The 23,614-nt window shown below is 40.1% G+C and overlaps 1 protein-coding gene across 1 annotated transcript; it reads left to right on the forward strand.

Annotated features, from left to right (window-relative positions):
• The first annotated feature begins 1,132 nt into the window (after positions 1-1,132).
• On the forward strand, positions 1,133-23,117 carry LOC143880020 (serine/threonine-protein phosphatase PP1). Its single transcript, XM_077382771.1, has 4 exons — positions 1,133-1,618; positions 14,109-14,668; positions 14,745-14,971; positions 22,699-23,117. The coding sequence occupies exons 1-3, from the start codon at positions 1,420-1,422 to the stop codon at positions 14,931-14,933; spliced, it is 948 nt and encodes a 315-aa protein (XP_077238886.1). The 5' UTR covers positions 1,133-1,419; the 3' UTR covers positions 14,934-14,971; positions 22,699-23,117.
• Positions 23,118-23,614: the final 497 nt, after the last annotated feature.

The raw sequence follows: 23,614 nt of genomic DNA on the forward strand, positions 1-23,614 counted from the left end.
ATCCCATCCTTGATATTTGATCTAATAGAAGCTTACTTTTTGAGGAGCTGCTGTTGGATCAAATATCAAAGGGTTTTGCTAGGGCACCCGTTAAGGTGCATTGGAAATGATATTTTCCAATCATTTTCATAAAGTAATCTTAAAATGGATGTAAAACTCTGAAAATACGTGTAAAAGTGTAAAGTGATTGGAAAATATCATTTCTACTGCACCTTAACGGGTGCCCTCAGGGCACTTCTCAGCAGGCAAAACCCAATATCAAATATACTGTTTTTTTACAAGGCCATTCATCATATCTGTTGGACTAAATATCAATGGTGGCACCGCCTGCACAGTACTTGACGCTCGGACACCATATAAAAGAGAGAAGATTTTGTCGCGCCCTATAGGATTATGCGCCCCCCTTTTAACAGAATAGTGGGCAGACTTTAACGCTTTTTGACGTCAAATCACCCTAAAAGCGGGGGCCGCATAGTCCTGGGGGCGGGGGTGTGAAAAAATCATCACCCCATATAAAAACTCTAGATAGCAGGTGTTGTTTTAACATTTTCCAACAAATAACAATAAGGGGTGCAACTCGTGCAGGTCGGGTTCGGGTTGAGGCCAACCCAAACCCAACCTGACCTGAGTTTCGACCCGACCCGAGCAACCCTTTTCGCCAACCCGAATCCGATCCAACCTGAGATTTTAAGCTTAAAAACTAAAAAACTTATTAAAAATTTCAGGTTGAACTCGGGTCGGGTTGCCCAAGCCCTCAACCCAAACTCAACCCCAACCCAAGTTTTTTCCAGGTTGAACCCGCCGGGTTCGGGGTTGAGCCCGCCCGAGTTGCACCCTAACATGTTGCTAATTCGAAATTTGAAAACAAGAGTTAGTTTTTTAAGAATGAAACTCAAGTGGTCTTTTGTAAAACCACTAAAAAATTCTATTTAAATATTGAGGAATGATAGATACAAGGGAGCCCATGCGTAAAGAGTCAAAAAAGAGCTTTTGATTGGATCCACGTCATCAAATGTATCTGATTTTACTTTTTCAACTTATTTTAAAATGTAACTGAAAATGATACGGATCCCATGAATAGCCCTTTTGTGGCTCTTTATGCAAGGGCTCCCCTCGTATCTATCATTGCTCTTTAATATTTCAATGGCTCGCGAAGAAAACATATTTATATTGGCACCTCCGCCGCACATCGGAGTAGCAGTCGTTCTTCGTTCCTCCGTTTAAATTATTTTTAAATCCTTTTAGAATGCTATAATATCCATCCCCTCTAAAAGAACACAACCGAGAAAAAGAAAGAGAAAAAAACCAAACCCTAAAAACGCCGAGAAAAGAGCTTTTTCCCCCATTTTCTAGGGTTTCCCTCTTTTTCTCTTGTCTTTCTCGTTCTCGATTGAGGAAGAAAGAAGGGGAAGGAGATCTATGGCCATGCAAGGGCAGGGGATCGATCCTGGAGTGTTGGATGATATCATAAATCGGCTTTTGGAGGTCCGATCGGCTAGGCCTGGAAAGCTGGTTCAGCTCTCGGAGGCCGAGATTCGGCAACTATGTGTTGTCTCTAGAGAAATTTTCCTCCAACAACCCAATCTGTTAGAATTACAAGCGCCGATCAAGATCTGTGGTGAGTTTTTTTCCGACAAATCTCGCTTCCTGATGCGTTTTCTCCATCATCATCATCATCGTCTTCTTTTTAGGGCTTTTGAGTAATTTCTTTTTGAATTAGAATTTGAATCCCTAAAACGGAAGATATTCTTTTATAATTATTAGTTTTTTTTTGGTGATGCTTGATTGTTAGGTGGGATTTAGGGAGAAATACGGATGAGATTCTGGGGAAATTTGGTACTATGAATGAAAATGCAAGTGCCTTGCCTTTTCTCTAGGATTTTATTATAGTTGTTTTTACTCTCTCTCTCTCTCTCTCTCTCTCTCTCTCTCTCTCTCTCTCTCGGCATCTATGGCTATTATGATGGATCTCAGATGTCATTTCTTAAGGGAGCTTGTGGACTTTTGTTTTCAATTTTACAGTTGGGTTGTCAGAGCAGTTGCAAGTAACTGTTATATGTTTGTGAGCATGCCACATTTTTTTGAATAATTTAAATTGAGCAAGCAATTGGGCATTGATGGTGCCTGATCAGTTGTAAATTCATTAATTGTTATATAACACGACACATCCTCCTAGAAGCTAGAGTCATTGTAAGTCATTGAATGCAAAAGTGGTGATTCTATAAATATGTTATTTGTTTTCCATTTCCATATTTCTTCTTCTTTTTTCTTTTTTTTTGTTCAATTTTTATCATAAATTTTGCATGTTCTCATCTGATACATATCAATAAACATCAAAATCCATAAGCATTGGTGATATGTTTAGTGTTTTGGGCAGGCCAGTTCATGCAATTTTTGGAATTCTAACCCCTGCACTAAACATATGGAAAGGAAACACGAGATATTAAGGAAATGAACTAAAGGTGAGGCAGTTGAAGTCCAAAACCTTATTCTTTCCAGCATTTTCAACGATTTTCAAGAAAATAATTTAGTTATTTTTTTTTCATACATAAATAAGATTTATTTTATAGGAGAGGAAGCATCCTTGCCACTCTATCACCGAGTTCATTTTTCAACCAAGAACGCCTTCTGTCTCTAAGGAGTTTCAAAAACCACCTCCCTTTCATTTGCCATCAAGAACGTTGGAGCTTTACTCCAGAATGATTTCCTTTCTTGCCGTTTTAGTTTTCCATAGTTGCTTCCGCACCCTTTCCTATCCATCAACCAACTTTCTGAGCCCCACCTTTTTACCATCGCCTTAACGATAAACCTTAGCAAACAATTACTACCCAATCAATCCTAGATCATCATCTCACCTTCAAACAGTTATGGAATGCACCCCACCTACTAACAATCCATCGATTTCTATTCCCTTGCAACCCTTAATCCAAACTTGCACCTACACCTAACCTTAGCGTATCAATCTCCTTAGGAACCTTTTTATTGTCCAGAAATTAACCCAGTTTACAGATCAAATTTATTACAGACCTATTACCAACCTTAGTACCAAATTCTTATCCCAGATCTCCCTCTGCCACAGAATTGCCTCAGACATTTAATTACAGATCTGTACCTATCTGTTAAAAAATCTATTACACTGTTCTACAGTCTTAGCTCTATATTAGAACTGTTATAAATCTGTCATCATCTATGCACCCAGTTCCTATTCTCGCCTGAGCCAAACCAATTACTGAGTTGACACCTACACTTAACCTTTAATTGAAACATCCTTTGTCAAATGCTATGCATCCCTACTTTCAAACAGTCCGTAGCAGTCCACTTTAGAATTGTTGTATTTCACCACACGCTGCAACGGTCCATCTAAAATCTGTCAGTCTATAAAATCTGCAACAGTCTTTTTAAACCCCTGCCTCAATTATTCCCTAAATGTCCAGTCCCTATTAAAATTTCCAGAATAATTAACTAGCCTAGATTTACCTTCTTGTGCATAATCTTTTCAGATCGGTCCAGATTTGTTAACCTTGAAACCCATAACAACAGTCCATATTTATCCTATTCCGAAGCCTACTCAGACCAGTTCCCTTAATACGCAGAGCTTCATTGGCCCAAAATCTCTGAGGCTAAGACTCTAAGATATCATTGTCTTGACTGTCCGACATCAATTTGCCAGAGAGTTACAATACCTAGCGTCTTCCCTTTCCATCCTGCATCATTTAGTCTTAGAGCCTAGGTTCCAATCGCTATTCGAAGTAGCGGAATCTTTAGGGGAGAATTCACCAATGATGATGAGGCACAGAATGATGTGGATTACTTCATTCGCTTGCAACCCTGTAAGGCACATGGCTAACATCACCGAATGAGGAATAAGGGAAGGATTGGCTTTGCACTGCTATCTTCTACACATTAGTCGCGAGCGAGATTAAGTTCTATGCAGCGGCATGAATATCGTCTCCAAATCTTTTTTTCAACCGATTGTACATCCATTCTACAGATGATTGTGTTAAGATAGTCACTCCAGTTTGGTCAATCTTTTATTTACTTTATTAGATCTGAACTAGTCCATTATCTTGCCCATTACACATGACTATATTGATCAACAAAATTTTCTTGACTTCATTACCCTTCCCATATTGTTTGGAGATTAGTTGGTATCAAAGTGAGTCTCGGATGGCATCACATGACAGTAGGATCTCTGTGAGGAGGTTAGTGATTGCTCAAAGAGATGAACTAGTGAGAGCTCTCTAGGCGAGGAGGTTAGCGATGGATCAAAAGGATGACCTAATCAGAGCTCCCAAGGCAACAATGGAGATGGACCAAATTCTTGAGAGCCGAGTCTTTTCAAGTGGCGAAGAATGATAGGGGACCCGCCTTCACGAAAAAATTAGAAAAGGGGCCAAATACGAGAGTAGGGCACATTAGAAGTGCTTTAAATTTCTCTATTGTCGTAGGGCTACATCGGTCTTATTGGAAATTGTGATATGCTTGGGATGAGATAGTAGTTTGTTCTAGAGTTAGGGTTTACTATTCAAATAACTCTTCACGTGATGATACTCACATCTTTATTCGCCCACATGTTAGTGTTTGTTATTAGTTTTTATTTCCGCAAGCTATAAGCGGGCAGTATCTAGAATTAATATTTTTAATTGTTTAAGTTAAGGGCCTGCATCTTAGCCTTTTAAATTGTTTAGAACTATCTAGAAGTTGTGGGGGTTCTATAAATTGTCAGCCTTGGGGTCTACAAAAATATATTATAAATGAATGACAAGTCTCTCTTCTACTCTCTTGCAAGAACTTTGATGTGATGTCTGCAAGTTTTAGTGTGATGCCTTGCCTTCCTTCGGTGTAATGCCCATGGCCTAGGAACCCCTTGATGTCATGCCTTGGGTTTTGTTGGTGTGATTCTGACATAGTTATCTTTGATTTCCTTTGGTGTGATGTGTGCTCGACCTCGTTGGTGTGACTCCAACATATTTATCTTCTCCTTCTACTCCAAAGTGTGATGCCTTGATACTCTTTGGTGCGATGCTTAAGGTTCCATTGGTGTTACATGGATTCTTTTTATTGGGCGAAGTACTCGTGTCGGATACATATTGGATTCTAATACTCCAGGATTAGGTGTGACACTTTTAGATCTCTTTTATATGTTTTTTCTTCAATACTATAACCAGAATTTTACAACCACATGTTTTGAGTTTTATCCATCCTAATAGTAAGTTTTTTATATGGAAATAAAGCATTATATTTACTTAACCTATTAAAATTTTCAATATATTACTTGTGACGACCATATTATTCTGTAAAAAAATTAAAATTTAGGAATTGATTAAACTATTTTGGCAAATCCACAAATATTTCTTTTTGAGATTTGCCGAATCCGACACTCGATACCCATGTCAGATACCGACACTCGTACCCATACTGATGCCACATAAGTTAGCATGATGCTAACACATCTATCATCTTGATTCTCCCTAGTTGCGGTTATTTGTGTTTGTTACAAAATTTTCTACTTCTCTTTCCCATAATTCTACCATTAGATATCTAGTTCCATTTTTGTTGTTGTTGTTGTTGTTGTTTACATCATCTAGGATTGTTTACAACTTATTCCAATCCCCACCATCAGTTTTTAAACGTTTGTTTTCTTCATTGGTATCAAATCCCCACATTTTCATTCATGTTGCTTGAAACTCTCAATCCCTTAACTTTTAAAACTGAACTGTTCATCTATTCCCAGGCACATCTAAATCATAGAGGCGATCGTGTTAATGTCAGTCCGTTCCGTTTGATCATCCCCAGTTCTTTATCTAGCCCATAGTACATGGCCATATTGATCATATGTTCAACATCTACATAATTTTTTCTTTCTCTTCCCATCTTGGTCCTACATTAAATATGCATACTGCTGGATAGAATAGTAAATGATGTGTCCTCCTGGATAGAATACTAAATGCCCATCCTTCTTTCTTTTCAAAGGCAATTGTGAATCTCCTACGCCTATCTTGTAACAAATGTAAATGTCACTGAAGTTTGGCAATGGAAAGCCTGGCTGCTTTATTATCTGCTGGCCTTTTTCCATGAACCTTTTACTGTCAAATATTTCAGTTAATTAATACATGACATACTGGAAATGATATAACTTTTTAGAAGGTGTATATGTGCCTAAGGGCACTTTGGTCTTTGTACTCTTTCTCCTTTTATATAAATACATAAGTGAGGGGGAGCTATTCCCTAACTCACTCATTCATTCTCTTCTCCTCTCATCTCTTCTCTTCCCCTCTCTCAACATGGTATTAGAGCCCTAGGGTTTTGTCCACCCTAGGGACCACCATTGCTCCTTCCATTCTCCCTCTCCTCTATCCTCCTAATCCTAACCCTAGCCACCTCTCACCCAATGCCTCCAACCTTCTCCTCAAACCTCTCGCTGACCCCTCCCACCACTCTCGCCCAGCACCCACAGCCCCCACGGCCTCTGCACACCCTCGCCCAGCACCTCCAGCACCCCACGACCCCTCCCACCCTCGCTGAATCCCTAACCAGACCCCCTCTCCCTCCCTCGCCCCTCCTCCTTACCTGAAACCCTAACCCGACCTCCTCTAATTCCTTCCCCCCTCCACCCGACCCCTCCTTACCTCCCATCCTAAACCGACCTTCTCCCAACTCCCTCACCCACAACATTCAAACCCTAACCCTCATCTACTTCTAATCTCTCTCAAACACCATTAGTGTCCCTTCCTTTCACTTAAGTCTTCTCTGCCATGTACTAAATCCTCTTCGTCATATTTCTTCATTCTTCTTCACTGCTCCGAACTCCTCGGTGAGCCTCTATTTCCCCTCTAGCTCGTCGCCTTATGTCTGATTTAGCTGTGTCTTCTTCGGGGCCGCGCTATGTTGTCTTGGTCCGTCATTTTATCTTCCACCTCGCTATTGTTTGTCTGTCGTAATTGTGGCTGTGAGTTTCAGTTTATTCATGTCCTCATGGATCCTCCTGTCAGCATGACTGATGGTGTCACCACCACTCCTCCACCTTCAGCTTCTTCTAGCTGTTCACCCTTTGTGGAGCTCTCTTACCCACCGGTGACTTCGGAAAAACTTTACGGGTCCAACTATCTCAATTGGCGTATGGCCGTTGAGACATACCTCCTCGCTCAAGGTTGATTTCATTGAGCGGGATCCTCCCTCTTCCATGGATCCCACCTATGCTCGGTGGAGATAGGATGATGCCTTGATCCACATTCTTCTCTGGCAGAGTATGCCACCTCATATCGCGGCCATGACGGGAGCAGCTTCGAGCTGTTCACTTCCTTTATGTCTTGAGCCCTGATTTTCTGTCCTTTCGACAACACATTATTGGCTTCGGTTCCATTCCATCCCTCACGGAGGTTTACTCTCATGCCTAGCAGTGTATCCAGAGTGGTTCCTCTCATGATGTATTTGTCGATGGTTCTGCGCTTGCAATGTATGATAGATGTGACCGTTTTGACCGTGACGGTTGTACTTTTGGCTGTGATAGGGGACGTAGAGGCTGTGGTAGCGGCCGTGATTTTGGTAGCGGCCGTAGTACCGGTGGACATGGCCACCCTTGTTGCACTCACTGTCAGGTGGCCGGGCATAATGTGGATACTTGTTATGCCTTACATCTTGAGCTCCGTCCACACCGTTCCGCTCACATCACTGCTGCCAGTCTTCGTGATGCCTCTACATCCTTCGTCGCCATCCCGACGGCCCCTGATGGTACTTTTATCGTCTTTAGAGCCGACTATGTGTTCCTAACTCCCTTTTTAATTTACTTTCTATTGGCTAACTTACCTAAAGTCTTAACTGCTATGTCTCATTTTTCCCCTCTTATTGTGTCTTTCAGGATCTGTTGACTGGGCAGACGATTGGTTCGGGACGTGAGGTGGTTGGGCTTTATCGTCTTCATTGTAGCCCCTTGTATGCCACTTTGCATAGTTTGGTCAACGCCTATTAGTGGCATTGTCGCCTTGGGCATCCTTCCCTTCAGCGACTTCAACAAACATCCATTTTTTCTAGTCCTATTCAGTCATTTCAATGCGAGTCCTGTGAACTTGGAAAGTACCAACGTGTGTCCTTTCCATCCAGAGTTGTTAATCGGATCTCGAGTCCTTTTGAGTTGGTACATTCTGATGTATGGGGTCCCCCGAAGACTATGTCTCTTTTTGGATATAGATACTTTATCATTTTTGTTGATGACTTTTCTCGTATGACATGGCTCTTTTTTACTTAAAGATCTTTCTGAGGTCTTTCATGTTTTTCTTACTTTTCATGCTGCGATTACTAACCAATATAAATGTACTCTTAAATTTTTGCTCACTGATAATGCTAGGGAGTACTTTTTTACATCCAATGGTTTTTAGGGCTTCTTATCTACTCATGGCATAGTGCATCAGTCCTCTTGTGCTTATACCTCCCAACAAAATGGTGTAGTTGAGAGGAAACTGTGGTATTTACTTGATATGACCCACATTATTCTCTTTCAAATGCAAATCCCTAAAGCCTATTGGAGCGATGACATCCTTACCCCATGTTTCTTGGGTAATCTACTTCCCTTCTCTGTCCTTGGTGGTACATCTCCTTTCTCCGTCTTACATCATCAGAGTGATCCCTTTCCCCTCGCTCCACGGGTCTTTAGTTGTGTTTGCTTTGTCCACAACCTCTCTCCTGGCCTCGATAAATTGGATCCACGGGCGGAGAGATGTGTCTTTCTGGAGTACTATTGTACTCAGAAGGGTTATTGATGTTATAGCCCTCGGTTGCGCCGCTTATTTGTTTCAGCTAATATCACCTTCTTTGAGTCCGTCTCCTTCTTGCCCGAATCTCATGTTCCTCTCCCTCTTCTTGATGACCACCACCCTACACCCGAGGCATCGTATTCTCAGCTGAAGATATCGGCTCCTCCATCTCAGTTACCTCTTCTTCCCTCTCCTGATATTACTGTTGACTCTCATATTGCTTCCCGTACTCGTTCCCGTTCTATTGCCCATCCTATTTCTAATTTTGTATCCTATGATAATCTCACACCTGTATTTCGTAGCTTTGTGTCTTCTTTGTCTTTTGTTTCTTTGCCGCAGTCTGTGTCGGAGGCCCTTGCTCATCGAAGATGGCGCACTGTTATGGACCTTGAGATGGGTGCCCTTCTGGCCAATCAAACTTGGGATTCGGTTTCTCTCCCTTAGGGTGCTCAGTCCGTGGGGTATCGATGGGTTTTCTCCATCAAATACTTGCCAGATGAGACAGTTGAGCGCCTCACGACGCACTTAGTTGCGAACGGGTATACGCGGACATTTGGGGTCGACTATACTAAGACCTTCTCTCCCGTTGCCGAAATTCTTTCTGTTCGTGTGTTGATTTCATTGGCCGTGCCCATGGACTTGAATGTAAATCCTCATCCAGATGAGGGGGAATTGTTAGATGATCCTTGCAGATACAAGATGTTGGTTGGCAAGCTTATATATCTCACAGTCACTCGTCCAGACATCTCATTTGTTGTTGGAGTAGTCAACCAATATATGAGCTCACCACGTACCTCTCATTGGGCACCGGTGCTTCAGATGATTAGGTACTTGAAATGTGCTTCAGGGAGAGGCTTATTGTTTAAGAGGCATGATCATGAGAAGATAGAAGGGTTCAGATTGGGCAGGATCTCCAACAGATAGGAGATCAACCACTGGATATTGTACATTCGTTGGAGGTAACTTGGTGTCATTGCAAAGCAAGAAACAAGACCTCGTAGCTAAATCAAGTGCAAAAGCTGAATACATGGCCATGGTACACACGAGTGGAGAGCTCATCTGGTTGCACTCCCTTTTGTCAGAGATTGGTATCACCCCCTCCTCTCCTTCTCAGTTGTATTGTGATAGTAAGGCCGCGGTTCACATTGCTACAAATCTGGTCTTTCATTAACGGACCAAACATATTGAGGTGGACTGTCATTTCATCCGTCGGGGAATTCAGAAGGGCGAGATATGCATAGTTTAGCTAGATCAGTGGATCAACTGGCTGATGTGTTTACCAAGCCATTAAGTAAGGCTAAGCTGAGTGATATTTGTAACAAGCTAGGAATGTACGATATATACATTCCAGCTTGAGGGGGAGTGTTGAAGGTGTATATATGCCTAAGGGCACTTTGGTCTTTGTACTCTTTCTCCTTTTATAGAAATATATATAAGTGAGGGGGAGCTATTCCCTAACTCACGTATTCATTTTCTTCTCCTCTCTTGTTTTCCTTCTCTCAACATAATTAATTGCCTATTTTGATCATCACATGATGGAACGTTCTTCGGCTTTCAATTATGGTGGTGGAAACCTCATCACTTACATGATGAGCAATTTGTAATATCAATTTCCTTTAATCTTTTCCTTTTTTTTCTTAGTTGAAAGTTAATTTTTTCAATGCGCATGATTGGCATCTGCTCTATGCTACACATGATTTTGGTGTGCCTATATGCCTTCCAAAAATGACTAGAATACAAATTTTTTTTTTTGAATGGTAAAGAGATTTCATTAATAGAGAAGAGACCGAGTTGGAATCCAAAATATAATGAGAATCTATCTGAAGATCTGACTAGTCAGAACAATACAAATATTAGAAGCCAGGGAGGGAGAAGATCAAATAGTTCTAGACTCTCCCTAGATACTCCCTCTCTTGCTAATTTATCCGCCTCCCCATTAGTTGGCCGTCTAACATGGGTGAAAGACACCGACGCCAAACCCAATCTATCTTGGATTTCATCAAATAAAGCTGCAAATCTCCAAGGAGGTGTACGTGCGCCTCTTAACCATCTGATGCTGTTGAGAGAGTCTCCTCCTATCACTAGTTTGTTGAAATCCACATCCTGAAGCCTTTTAACTCCTTCATGAATGGCGCGAACCTCTGCTTCAGTAGAGTCTGCCACCCCAATCGGGCTCCTGAGTGCCCAAATTACTCTCCCTACCTCAGTCCACAATAATCCTCCATTGCCAGTTGGACCAGGGTTTCCCATACTAGACCAATCAAAGTTTAGTTTTAAGAGCTCCGACTGCATCCTTCAAGGAACATTGTTTAGTTTCATGATTTGGGGTCGAGCCTCTAGCTCAATTGGTTAAGACTTTGTTCTGCAACCTTGAGGCCAAAGGTTCAATCCCAGGTTGACCCATGCCCTCCCCCTCCGCCAAGAAAAAAAATTGTTTAGTTTGCAACATATTATGTTCTGATGTAAATATCTCCGATATATATATATATATATATATATATATATATATATATATATATATATATATATATATATATATATATATAGAGAGAGAGAGAGAGAGAGAGAGACACACACACACACACACATTCCTATATGATTCACATTTAAGTTCTATTTCCATGATTTGTGATCTTCCCTTATGGATATTGCTTTTTTATAGTGCAATAACTTGACACAATCTTTAATGATTAAATTATATTTTCTACAAGTGTATAATACATATAAGATGATGTTGATGTTTTTCTTGTTTGTACAACACTGTTCCATGGACTCTTTGCTCCTCTATGCCGAATCCATGTTGACACGTGAATCATACATGAATTTACATGGGACACACCCGGATTCTTGTTGTAGCCGTGTCCTGCGAATCCTGTTTTTTCGTGGGAATCCGACACATCGTTGTCTTTTTTAAAAATATGCATACTGTATATTTTCCCTTTATACGTGTTTTCTTTATAGCTTTTTTTTTAAATAAACGCACTACCCATCCTCTCTTAATAAAAACCTTAGCGCCTTGACCGTCCACTGTCGAACATCGTCCCCTTCCCGTTTCTTCTCCCCTAACGCCTCGACACTCCACCCTCAATTTTTTTCATGAATATATATATATGAGAAAACGGTTCCTACACATATGTGTAGAGAGTTCTCTACACACTAGCTTAAAATACAGTGGGGGCCCACATTGTTTGGGTGATCCAAGCCATCCATTTTAAAGGCCCTCACATAGATAGGGTGTCTACAAAAAATCAGATCCATAGGATCATCCCAACCCTACGATTTGTGGAGGTAAAATGGATGTCTTTAAACCTTCACAAATTAGTCCATTTTTTGCCTCCACAGTTCGAATGGTTAGGATGATCCTATGGATCTGATTTTTTATGGACACCCTATATATGTGAGGGCCTTAAAAATGAATGGTTTGGATCACCCAAATAATGTGGCCCCCACTGTATTTTAAGCTAGTGTGTAGAGAACTTATCTACACATATGTGTAGGAACCGTTCTCTCTCTCTCTCTCTCTCTCTCTCTCTCTATATATATATATATATATATATATATATATATATATATATATATATATATATATATATATAGAGGAAAAGGATTGTACACTTGAGCGTACCGAGCTTATGGTACGCTCGAGTGCCCAATCACATGGGTCCCACAATTTTTGTGGTGATCCAAAGCATTCATTTGCAAAGCCATATCATAGATAGGGTGTGTACCAAAAATCAGCTCCATTGAATCATCCTAACCCCTTCAAAAGTGGAGGGCAAAAATGGGCAGATTTGTGGACAAACAATGTTTGTCCATTTTGACCTCCGCAAAGGGATGGGTTAGGATGATCCTATGGAGCTGATTTTTGGTACACACCCCATCTATGTAAGGGCCTTTCAAATGAATGCTTTGGATCATCCTAACAAAGTGGGCCCACATGTGATTGGGCACTCGAGCGTACCATAAGCTTGGTACACTCGAGCGTACAATCCTTTTCCTCATATATATATATATATGGAAATGATTTCAGCACAAACATGTTTTGATACATGAGCTCATGTACTTGTCTTTTAGTATTAATTGTCTTTGTAAGTGCTTTTTGGGAACCTTAATAACCCTTCTATAGCTCTTTAAATACTAAAAGACAAGATCCATGAGCACATGTATCAAAACATGTTTGTGATGAAATCATTTCCATATATATAGGGCTTACTATTCCTGCCCTCGAGCGCAGATAACACTCGAGTGCAAAAAACAAGGTGGGCGCACATTTTTTGGGTGATCCAAAGCATTCATTTGAAAGGCCCTTACCGAGATAGGGTGTCCACAAAAAATCAGATCCATAAGATCATCCTAACCCATCCAAAAGTGGAGGGAAAAAATGGGCATATTTGTGGACAAACAATGCCTGTCCATTTTTCCTTCAACTTTTGCATGGGTTAGGATGATCCTATGGATCTGATTTTTGTGGACACCCTATCTATGGAAGGGCCTTCCAAATGAATGCTTTGGATCACCCCAAAAATATGTGCCCACATGATTTTTTTTGCACTCAAGCGCAGATAGCAAGAGCAGATAAGCTATCTGCGCAGGAACACTTATCTGATAGATATAATTAATTTTTTATTTTTTATTTTATTTAATAAAAATTACCGAATCCTCGAATCCTACTTTTGGGTTTGCCAAATCTGACAGCTCGAATCCGTGTCGGATTTCGACACGGATCCGAATCCATGCAACATTGGTACAACAATATAAAATATTATTTATTATGACACATACTACCTTGCATGATTCGATAAAACTTATAACATACACATGTGGGCTCGACGTTATGGCTCATTATGAATACTTTGTAAGAGTATATGTCCTCTATACCACTTATATACCAAGTGATATAGTGTACTGTGTTGCTTTTCTGTTTTATCTTTTTTTTCCCTTGTTTTTTCCTCAATCCACACTAGGCATCGCTTTGGAGAATTAAAAACAGTTGCCAGCTCAAAACTGACAGTATTGAATAAGAGTCGATACTTCTTACTTTTCATAATGCTTGAGTTCTGATTGACCCTCTTACTTTTCATAATGCTTGAGTTATGATTGACCCTCTTACTTTTCATCACTTGACTTATCCAAGTCTTTGAACCATAATAACTCTATAAACATTCACTAGACAAGTTGCTTCTCCAGAACTTGTTCCCCAGTCCTTGCTATTACTTTGTGAATAACTAGTTCACCTGCTTTCTCCTATACATTAGCATGTTAAAGAGCACTAACGATGATTTCTTCTGCATATCTTGTGATTTTTGTGTGAGAAAAACATTTTCTAACCTTTTGTTTTGATTGATTATGGATTTTCAGGTGACATTCATGGGCAATATGGTGATCTGTTGAGGCTTTTTGAATATGGGGGTTTACCTCCCCAGGCCAATTACTTATTTTTGGGGGATTATGTGGATCGAGGCAAGCAGAGCTTGGAAACAATATGCCTTCTTCTTGCATATAAAATCAAATATCCAGAGAACTTCTTTCTTTTAAGAGGAAATCATGAATGTGCTTCTATAAACCGCATATATGGATTCTACGATGAATGTAAACGCCGATTTAATGTGAGACTATGGAAAGTCTTTACCGATTGCTTTAACTGTCTCCCCGTGGCTGCTCTTATAGATGACAAAATATTATGCATGCATGGTGGCCTTTCCCCTGATCTTACCAACTTGGAACAAGTTAAAAATTTAACTCGCCCAACTGATGTCCCAGACACAGGTTTGCTTTGTGACTTGCTCTGGTCGGATCCTAGTAGAGATGTCCAAGGTTGGGGAATGAATGACAGAGGGGTCTCATACACCTTTGGTGCTGATAAGGTTTCCGAGTTTTTACAGAAGCATGATTTAGATCTTGTCTGTCGGGCCCATCAGGTAATTTTTCGGTAAAACTTTTTACCTTGGCAGATTTGACTTGTGCAGTTCTGATGCAATGGTTTTGTTACTGCAGGTTGTGGAGGATGGGTATGAATTCTTTGCTGATAGACAACTTGTTACAATATTCTCAGCCCCCAATTACTGTGGTGAATTCGACAATGCTGGCGCAATGATGAGTGTTGATGAAAGCTTAATGTGCTCTTTCCAAATTCTTAAGCCTGCTGAGAAAAAACCAAAATACATGTTTTCAGCAGAAATATGAAGGCATCAAAGTCTGGATTACTCCCTTGTGTTGTCAAGGTTAGTTTCTCATTATTTTATTAATTGATTCCCACCGTGTCTTTGGCAAGTGCCTGATGTAGAACCTCCGCAACCTACATCAGTGCCTTTGCTCTCTGATTATTCTTTGTAGATACAATCATACAAGGAATGAATGTGCACCGTTTTCCTATTCTCTATCTGAGTTCTGCTGTTGCTTTTTAGGTTATAATTATTTCTAGAACTAGTTGTCAAGCTTTCAGAAACTCAAATGTTCAATTTCTGGCTGGAATTTCATTTCTTTGCTCTTCTATTGACAGTCGTTAGGGCAGTTATTGAGGAGAAAAGTAATTGATGTCACTGGGTTAGTGTTTCATCTTGCTCAATGTCGTTGAGGCATCGGGCATGCGTTTACCATATGAATCACATGATTTTAAATATCATGCAATGGGAAGAAATGTGACAAGAGTAGTCCTCTTTTCTTTATGATCTTCTCCACAAGTTTTTCACTTTTAGTTTTTCCCATTTATTGCTTCCCTCTTTCTCACCCACATTTCTCGCATATGCATTGCACTCATTTATTTTTTTTCAACATGTTCGCAACTCCAAGCACCATTCACACCCCAGCATCACACTCACCTTTTACTTCTTTCTTTATATTTTTCAACATGTTTGCAACTTCAATCACCATTCACACCTCAATGTCTAGCAACATAAGACTTCAGAGGCAGGATTAAGTTGGAAACGAACTATAGACCAAGGCGAGGGTCTATCTTATTCCAACAATTTCAATATTCACACCTTGCATTCCACAACTTTGGGAAAATATTGACCAAATACCCTTGATCATGGCAATAATAACTCATGATGAGCATTCTTTGTATGAAACAAGAAAGAAGTAACAACACTAAGTCATACGATCAAAATCAAAGGTAGCTTCCCTTTTCCTTTTGTCTTCACGTTTTCTTTTATTCCTTAAATCCAGAACATGTTCTCTGCTTCTTGCAGGGTTACATATTTATAGAGGCATGGCTAAAACTTACCTACCCAAAGAAAACATAAAAGCCGACTGTACTTCATATTTCATCTAAAAATTATACACACACGAAAACTCTTCTAAGTTCTCACCCTTTTTGTAACAACTGACTACCGCTTTCTAAACCTTTTTAATACTAACTTCCAAAATAATAGGCCTTTCAAAAAAAAACTTCCTAAATAATTGGCACGCCATACTAACTTCCTGTATCATAGGCACATGGGATCTCCACTACAAGGTTTTAAATTTCGGTTTCAGTTGGCACAGAAACGGAAACAGTTTGGTTTCGGTGGAAATCTTTTAAAATTACGGAAACGTAGGGGAACATATGCAAATGATGAAATTTTTTAATCTTTTAAACAAAACATACTAATGATGAAATTTTAAGATGAAACATTAGGAAATGCTAGAATAAGCAACAGACACATCCTTGGAAACCATCACATATGCAAGAAAACCATTCATAATGGCTTAATTACATCGAACACCTAGTGACATGCATTGTTGCACATGTTTGGAACAGAAAAGTCTAAAGAAGTACAACGTAATGAAGTATACAAAGTGCAATGACCAGTCTCTCCTCTAAGGACCCCAACTCTACGTCAGTGCCACATAGAGTTACGGAATATTAGTGGTCCCATACCGATCTGATATCCCATGCATAAGATACGGTTACTTTGTTGTGCAGGTCAATGATGTCCCTTGCCAAATCTTTCTCTATGTTAATGAGGTGCGGATATTAACATCTTTCCATTTTTGTCATCCCAGCCGTTTCAATCAAATTTCGGTCCAATTTCAAAAATATCAGTCAACTCATGAATTTCAGTCAAAATTTCGGGGATGACGTAAAAGGAAATCATGTAGATTTCGCTTTAGTGGGGATGGAAATGGAAACATTTTGGTCATTTCGGGAAAATTTAGGGGAAATTTAAAGCCATTCTCGACTAAAACAAGGCAAAGAAACAAAAATCCCAACATAAATCTCCCTATAAACTTCTCTCGTGGTGAAACGATAAAGCTTTCTAAAACTTTTCTTTAATCATTATTAAACCTTAAGGCTAACTTCCTACAATCTCTCTTTACATGACCATGCTCTTAACATTTCTCATTCCATCATCCAACCGAAATTGAAGACCTAAAATCTCTCTCTCTCTCTCTCTCTCTCTCTCTCTCTCTCTCTCTCTCTCTCTCTCTCATCTTGAATATTTTCCAACAATCTATCTCCACGGACCATGTCCATACGAGAAACAATAAAAAGGAAACTCCTTGGGATTCCTTTTCCACTTAGGACTTTAGGAAATGAAAGTAGCAACAGTTGTATTGAATATAAATTCAAATGCCACGTCCAGAATTAGTTAATTGCAATGATCCAAATTGAGCCACTACTCTACGTTTTTTACAAAATACCAACACACTACACCTCACGTCCAATACCTCTTAGGCTTCCTATTTGATAAAATTCAAACAAAGACAATTAAGACTTCTCTCTTCTAATAGCTAAACTAGCTAAAAACAATAACTAAGGCCTCATTGGATAGTTGTTAATATTGAACTAACCTAGGGAATTTTACTTGTAGGGAATTACTTAGGGAAATAACTATTATAGGATGGCTTATTTAGGAAGTCCTAGAAAGTGTTTCTATAAACTATGTTTGATCAAAATCTTAAAGGAATCGAATTGGTCCGACGATCTTGAACGTGTTTGAATCTTATGATATTCTCGGATGATCTGTCCATTGATAGCATCTTCAGCTGAATTCTTTGGCCCAATTGTCGATCTGGTTCGTCGGTCTGGAAATTTTAAATGGCATGATATTATTTTTTTTTTTTAAAGATGACATATTTTCATTGATACTATAATAATTACAAAGGGGACAACAGGTCCCTTTCAACATTACATAGTATCGAAAAGGATTGAAGAGGGCGTTCCCTGAGATAAACCAGATCTATTTTGTAGTTCATAAAACGGGAACTTTCAAATTTGGTTTGTTGTATGGGGTTTTTTTCTTTTCTTTTCTTGGGTTTCCTCTTGAGGTCAGTTCTAACAAGAGGTAGGGGATCTAGTAAGTTCAGAAGATTGGGATGTGGATCTTGTCAATTGGGATACATTTCGTAGATTATTTCTTTGATTACTTCCAATTAGGAGAACGGATAAGGGAGGTTGGCTTTGGTTTTGTAATATTTTGTACCCGGATGAGGTGTGGTTGGGTCATGGGTATGTCCGAGCCCGATATTATGTTGTGCCAGCAGGCTGGGACTACTGGTCCCGAATGTCCCTTTTATTATTAATGAATCTATGTCGCCTTTAAAAAAAAAAAAAAACGGGAACTTTCTGCACCAGTTGAAATCAGACGGTACAGTATAATTGATTCAAACAGCATCCCTCATCTCCCTCCACCTGAGTCCAGCAGAACTCAGGGAATCAAAAAGCTTGATTATCTAAGGCATTCTTGTCCCTTGTGGATTTTTCTTTGATACTCCCTAAGCTGGCCTCCAGCCTAATGTTTAGCTCAAAGGCTTCCAACCGGTGATCAACGCAACAAGAAAAGCTTCCTCCTAGTCGAGAGAGAGCTAAGGGGAGCATTTACCAAGTTCATCAAGGATACTTGGTATGAAGGGAATCGGTAGATCCAAGGTTGCCGCTTCCGGATTCCTTTACAAACGATTCGGGCTTCTTCAAGACTCAATCTCATCCTCAATAAAAGAAATAGCCATCTCCTTCGAGAATTCCCAAACTCTCTTCCACCTGCTACTGTTTTCTAGAAATGCATTGGTGGAAGCTAATCTTTCGTCGTAGGACATCCATTTTATCTTGTGAAGGATTTTTTCCAACATCATAAGCTCCATGAACAGATGTCTCTTATGACCCCTGGGCATGATGATGATTCGTGTTGCAAGGGGACTTGATCTTCCATCTTTACTTGCAGAGGTATAAGGGGTCCTTAAGCTAAAATACGCCACCGCCTTATAAGGAGGCCTGACGGAGCCCCATCCAGAGAAACCAAAGCAGAGACAATTAATATTTTAAATGACCCGTTCCATCTTAGGGACAGTTCACGCCTTTCCAAGAAAGACTCCTACTCAAATTACCTTTGACTAAACACCAAACCATTTAGAGAAAGGTCCCCATGCAAAAAGGCTACCAAAATTTAATCCACAACCTAGACACTCCGATCATAATTGATTTGAGTAGTTCATTGATCTGAAGAACCTGGCTAGTCCAATCACCAATGTTTTTTTTGAATGGTGATCAAATATTATTAATAGAGAAAAAGACCGAGAAGGTCTATACAACCGGAGGAAGAATACATATCATGACCCAATACTTACGTTGTCACGCCCCGAATCCGGTCCTGTAAGAATGGGGGAAATGGGGACGTGCGAGGAGAGCGCGACACAATCTACTAACCCATCGCGCTTCCTCCTCAAAAATTCCATCATATCATCATAACGATATGCATCAAATATAACATTATTACATTTTCATAATCAAGATCCATATAGGACTCCAATCCACTTGGAAAAACTGATAAAAAAAAAATCCAATATCTACTAACATAAACTATCATTACTCTATACATGACAAAACTTACACTGACTTTCAGCTTCTACTTTTTTATTCCTCTTGCTCGAATAGGATGTAATTAATTGCTCTAGATTAAGTTGATCTGGCTCTTCATTATCTGAAAATTTAAAGCGTAATGAGCTACAACTAGCCCAGCAAAGTACACCTACTAGCTATGTTCGGTGCTGAAAACCATGCTATTAAAACAAGATCATGCATATTTTATAGACTAATTCTTGCAAATCATCATAAAGTTGATACATATCATAACATATATGATCATATAATGATGAAAATATAATTTATCATGCAAAAATGATGATGGTATCAAATCAACTTATAACATTGAAAATTTTACAGTTCATCACATTGTTTGTTGCATCTCATTACATGTCATTTAACTTTGTAAGTTAACTTCTTCCTTTATTGTAATGGCGGTGCTGGAAACCACAAAAACAATCCACCAGGGGCCCATAATACCCCGAAGGGCAACATATACCCCAAAGGACCATCAGAGAACCCTGAAGGGCAACATATACCCCGAAGGGCCGAACCCCGAAGAGCCATCAGAGAACCCCGAACCTTGATTCTATAGGGCCATAGGAAGACGTACCTGCGGATCGCCAAAGCACCTCCGGTGACACTCTCAGCTCTAAATCTCTGATAGGTGATTGCACCTTGCCTCCCTTAGCGGAAAGTAGATATGTAGCTTCATATTCTAAATTGGCGCTGCTTGGAGGAGCTTTCGCATTTTCAAGCTTTGCTTCCCTGGTACCCTGCTTCTAGCCAATCCTCATCCTGAGTAGAACACCCATCCGCTCTATCTATATCATAGTCATGGAAAGACCTTTCCAAATCCACGGGCAAGGGCAAGCACTTCTCTCCATTGATGCTCAGAATGTTTTTGAGCTCTCCGCAATCTTCGATTTGATACTACTATAGCTGAGTCGGCATCGAAGAGAGACGGGAATGGATCTGACCTCTCGGGGGCTATGCAAGGAGAAAAGGAGCGATGTCGAGAATTGAATACCAAAGAGGAATCCACTTAACCAGGCCTCTAGTCTTGAGGCCCATGGGCTATTAGAGTTCGTTTCTGGGTCTGATTCGAAACTAGTCCTGATATGGGATGAGTTGGGTCAAAGAGTTCAAGTCTCCAGAGGGGTGGGCCCACACTCGAATTGCGGTTCTTATGAATCTCGCTTCTGGGTCTGATTCGAAACTAGTCCCAATATGGGATATGAGTTGGGTCAAAGAAGTCCAGTCTCCAAAGGGTGTGCCCACACTTGAATTGCGGTTCTTATCAATCCCACACCCTTTTCCATTAAGCAATTCAAGAACAGACGACAGCAGTCTAGCCAAGGTTACCGAAGGCAACCAGTCACTAGTCTTTCCTGCCCGATGTAACTCTGTGCTTTCCACACCCCATTCATCTTCCGCCACATGTACCCCCTCTGACGGTACCCTCTCCACGATACGACAGTTGTTGCCCTCAGCTATTTCAAAAATAACCTGCGCCGCTAGGCTATTGTGCTCCATAGTTCCTCTATTATACACCCTTTCACTATTGGGCGCCGGTTGTGAGGGGGATCTGTAGCTTTCCACCCTCTATCCGATCAATCAGATTACCATTGTTAAACATCCGGCCCTCGATCGCTTGAGATACTGTTGCATTACTGACCCAAAGTTGGCTCAGGTGTTGCAACTCTTTTTTCATAGTGTTAGTTGAAACTATCTAGAACATCGTTTAAAACTTCAAGAGTCACTCATCGGGCCCTCTCGTGTTCACTCGGTTTTAACTTTGACCGGTTTTATTTTTTTATTTTTGAAAATTGACATTAATATTTATAAATCATACCTATAATTACATGAGAAAGGGACAAGAAGTCCCCCATGATTACAAGCATGAAAACATCAAAACAAACTCCAACGTCCAGAAAAGAAAACCTTAAGCAAGGTCAAAAGATGCTGTCTGTCAAAATTCCTGGTCATTCCTTAACAAAGCCAACATATAACTCTTTTGCGATCTCCAGTAGGGATCTTGAATACCTCTCCATCCTAGTACCGACCCAAACAATCCACTCTACCCCATGTATCCCAATCTCCATCAACTTCTTCCAATTAGATGAGACAAAGCATACTATACCAAAGGGCTCCCTTCAGCAGTGGCAAGTTAATAAGAGGCTTGAAATTAGTCGAGCGACTGCATTGTTTCATACACAACTCTTGCTCATCAATTAACTCAGAACATGGAAGAATATACATCCCAAGCAGCAAAGAACAAGGTTCCTCAAGCCCACTCCGATGTTCCTTTTTACTATCTTCCATTTAGAACTACTGTTCAAGAAAAACTGCTTGGACCCTGCCCTTAACAAATTTTGCTAATCAAATGACGGAGAAAACTTATCGATAACATCAACCCTCCGAAAAAGGAGACTAACTACAGCCCCCTTAGTACCTGACCGGGTTTTCATCTGGTCCGAGTTTGGCCTTACCAAGTCAATCAAAAACCTCTTGACTCGCTCGAGTTTACCCCATTAGCCATTGACATGCTAGAGTTGGCTAGGTTTTATGCTGGTTGAGTTCTCATCAGAGTTCGAGTTTTCAAAGAGATCTTGACGAAAATAACTGGCATGATTTGTGAAAGTTAGGGTAAATGTGTGAATTCTAAGGGTTCATATCATGTTACAACGTAGTTTCTACTGAAACGTTTGGGAGTTGTTTCTTGAGCTGAAAAGAGTTCTTGACGAATTCATGGAAATAAGGTAAGGTAGGCTAAAAAATTTTCTTTAAATCTAACGGAACGAGCCATTTCTTGAGCCAAAAGTTCTATTTCATGTTATAACGCAGTTTCTACTGAAACATTTGGGAGTCTTTGCTTGAGCCAAAAAGAGTTCTCGAGGAATTCACGGAAAGCAGGGAAGATAGGCTAAAAATGTTTATTTAAATCTATTAAGAGAGTCATGTTGGCAGAAAACTCTAGTTTTCTGGTTTAGGGTTTTATCTTTAAAAAAACTAGTTTAGGGTTTATGTTACCAGAAAACACTAGTTGACTTTTGTGTTTGAATTTCCATGTCTCTATTGTCAACTTGAATGTCTACCAGGATTGATTTATTCATTGGTTTATTTACTTGTGATCCAATTTCTGGTGTCAACATGTTCCTCTTGCAGTTATCTTATGGAAGCACGCTCGAAGAGGATGCAAGCTCACTGGCTTCAACCAATGGAAATGAACTCCAAACATCATCTTATCCATCTCGTTGGAATAATTATTCTGTGAAATTATAAAGTAGTAACAGCCCTCGGGCGCATGGAGAGGGATTGATTTTGACGGCAAATGCCCGATTTTACTTTTGTGTGAACTCAGCTGAGCATGTACATACATTGGTCTGTTAACTGACTTTAAACAGGTTTATGGGCACAGGAAAACAGCCTCATTTCTGTCCTACGAAGATGTTTCTTCACGGTGGGACTAAAAAATCTGCAGGTATTTTTCTCAAGAATGTCGGCTTTTGCTGATAAAACTGTTTTTGAGTTTAATGTATATCAGTTATGAGAAGCATTTGCCCTGCACCAAGGTTTGCATTACATTTCTACTTTTGTTGCAAATGGGTTGAAACTCATAAATTTTTTTGCAGGTGCAGGAAAATCTAAAATGATTGAAATGTCTTTGGGTCTTGCTATGATCTCGTTTTGTTGTCTAGATCATCAAGTTGCTGGGTCTGATAGAGAAGAACAATCCACTTTCTGATTTAATTGTTTGGGCTGTGTGGCAACCATGAAATATTTTCTTGGAATATTTGCTTACCACCTGTTGAGGGGAGGGAAGGAGAGGGAGGGAATTGTGAGGAGATGATGCGAAGTGGCAGGAAAATAAAACTATTTTGAATAGAGTTTTGTGTTTCTTTATTTTTAGGCCATTTCTCTCACTCCTCACTCCTCACTCCTCACTCATGCTCTCTCTATTTTCTTCGTCCTCTACACTCCTTGTCCCTCTTACACCAATTGATAAACCGATATTCCATGGGAAAAAAATTTTCATGCCTGCCAAACATGGCCTTGGATTCTCCAATTGGTAGCCTAGTAG

The sequence above is a fragment of the Tasmannia lanceolata genome, unplaced genomic scaffold, assembly GCF_043159265.1.
Source record: "Tasmannia lanceolata isolate RefF3 unplaced genomic scaffold, GAP_Taslan_0.1 ptg000006l, whole genome shotgun sequence".
NCBI classification, from domain to species: Eukaryota; Viridiplantae; Streptophyta; class Magnoliopsida; order Canellales; family Winteraceae; genus Tasmannia; species Tasmannia lanceolata.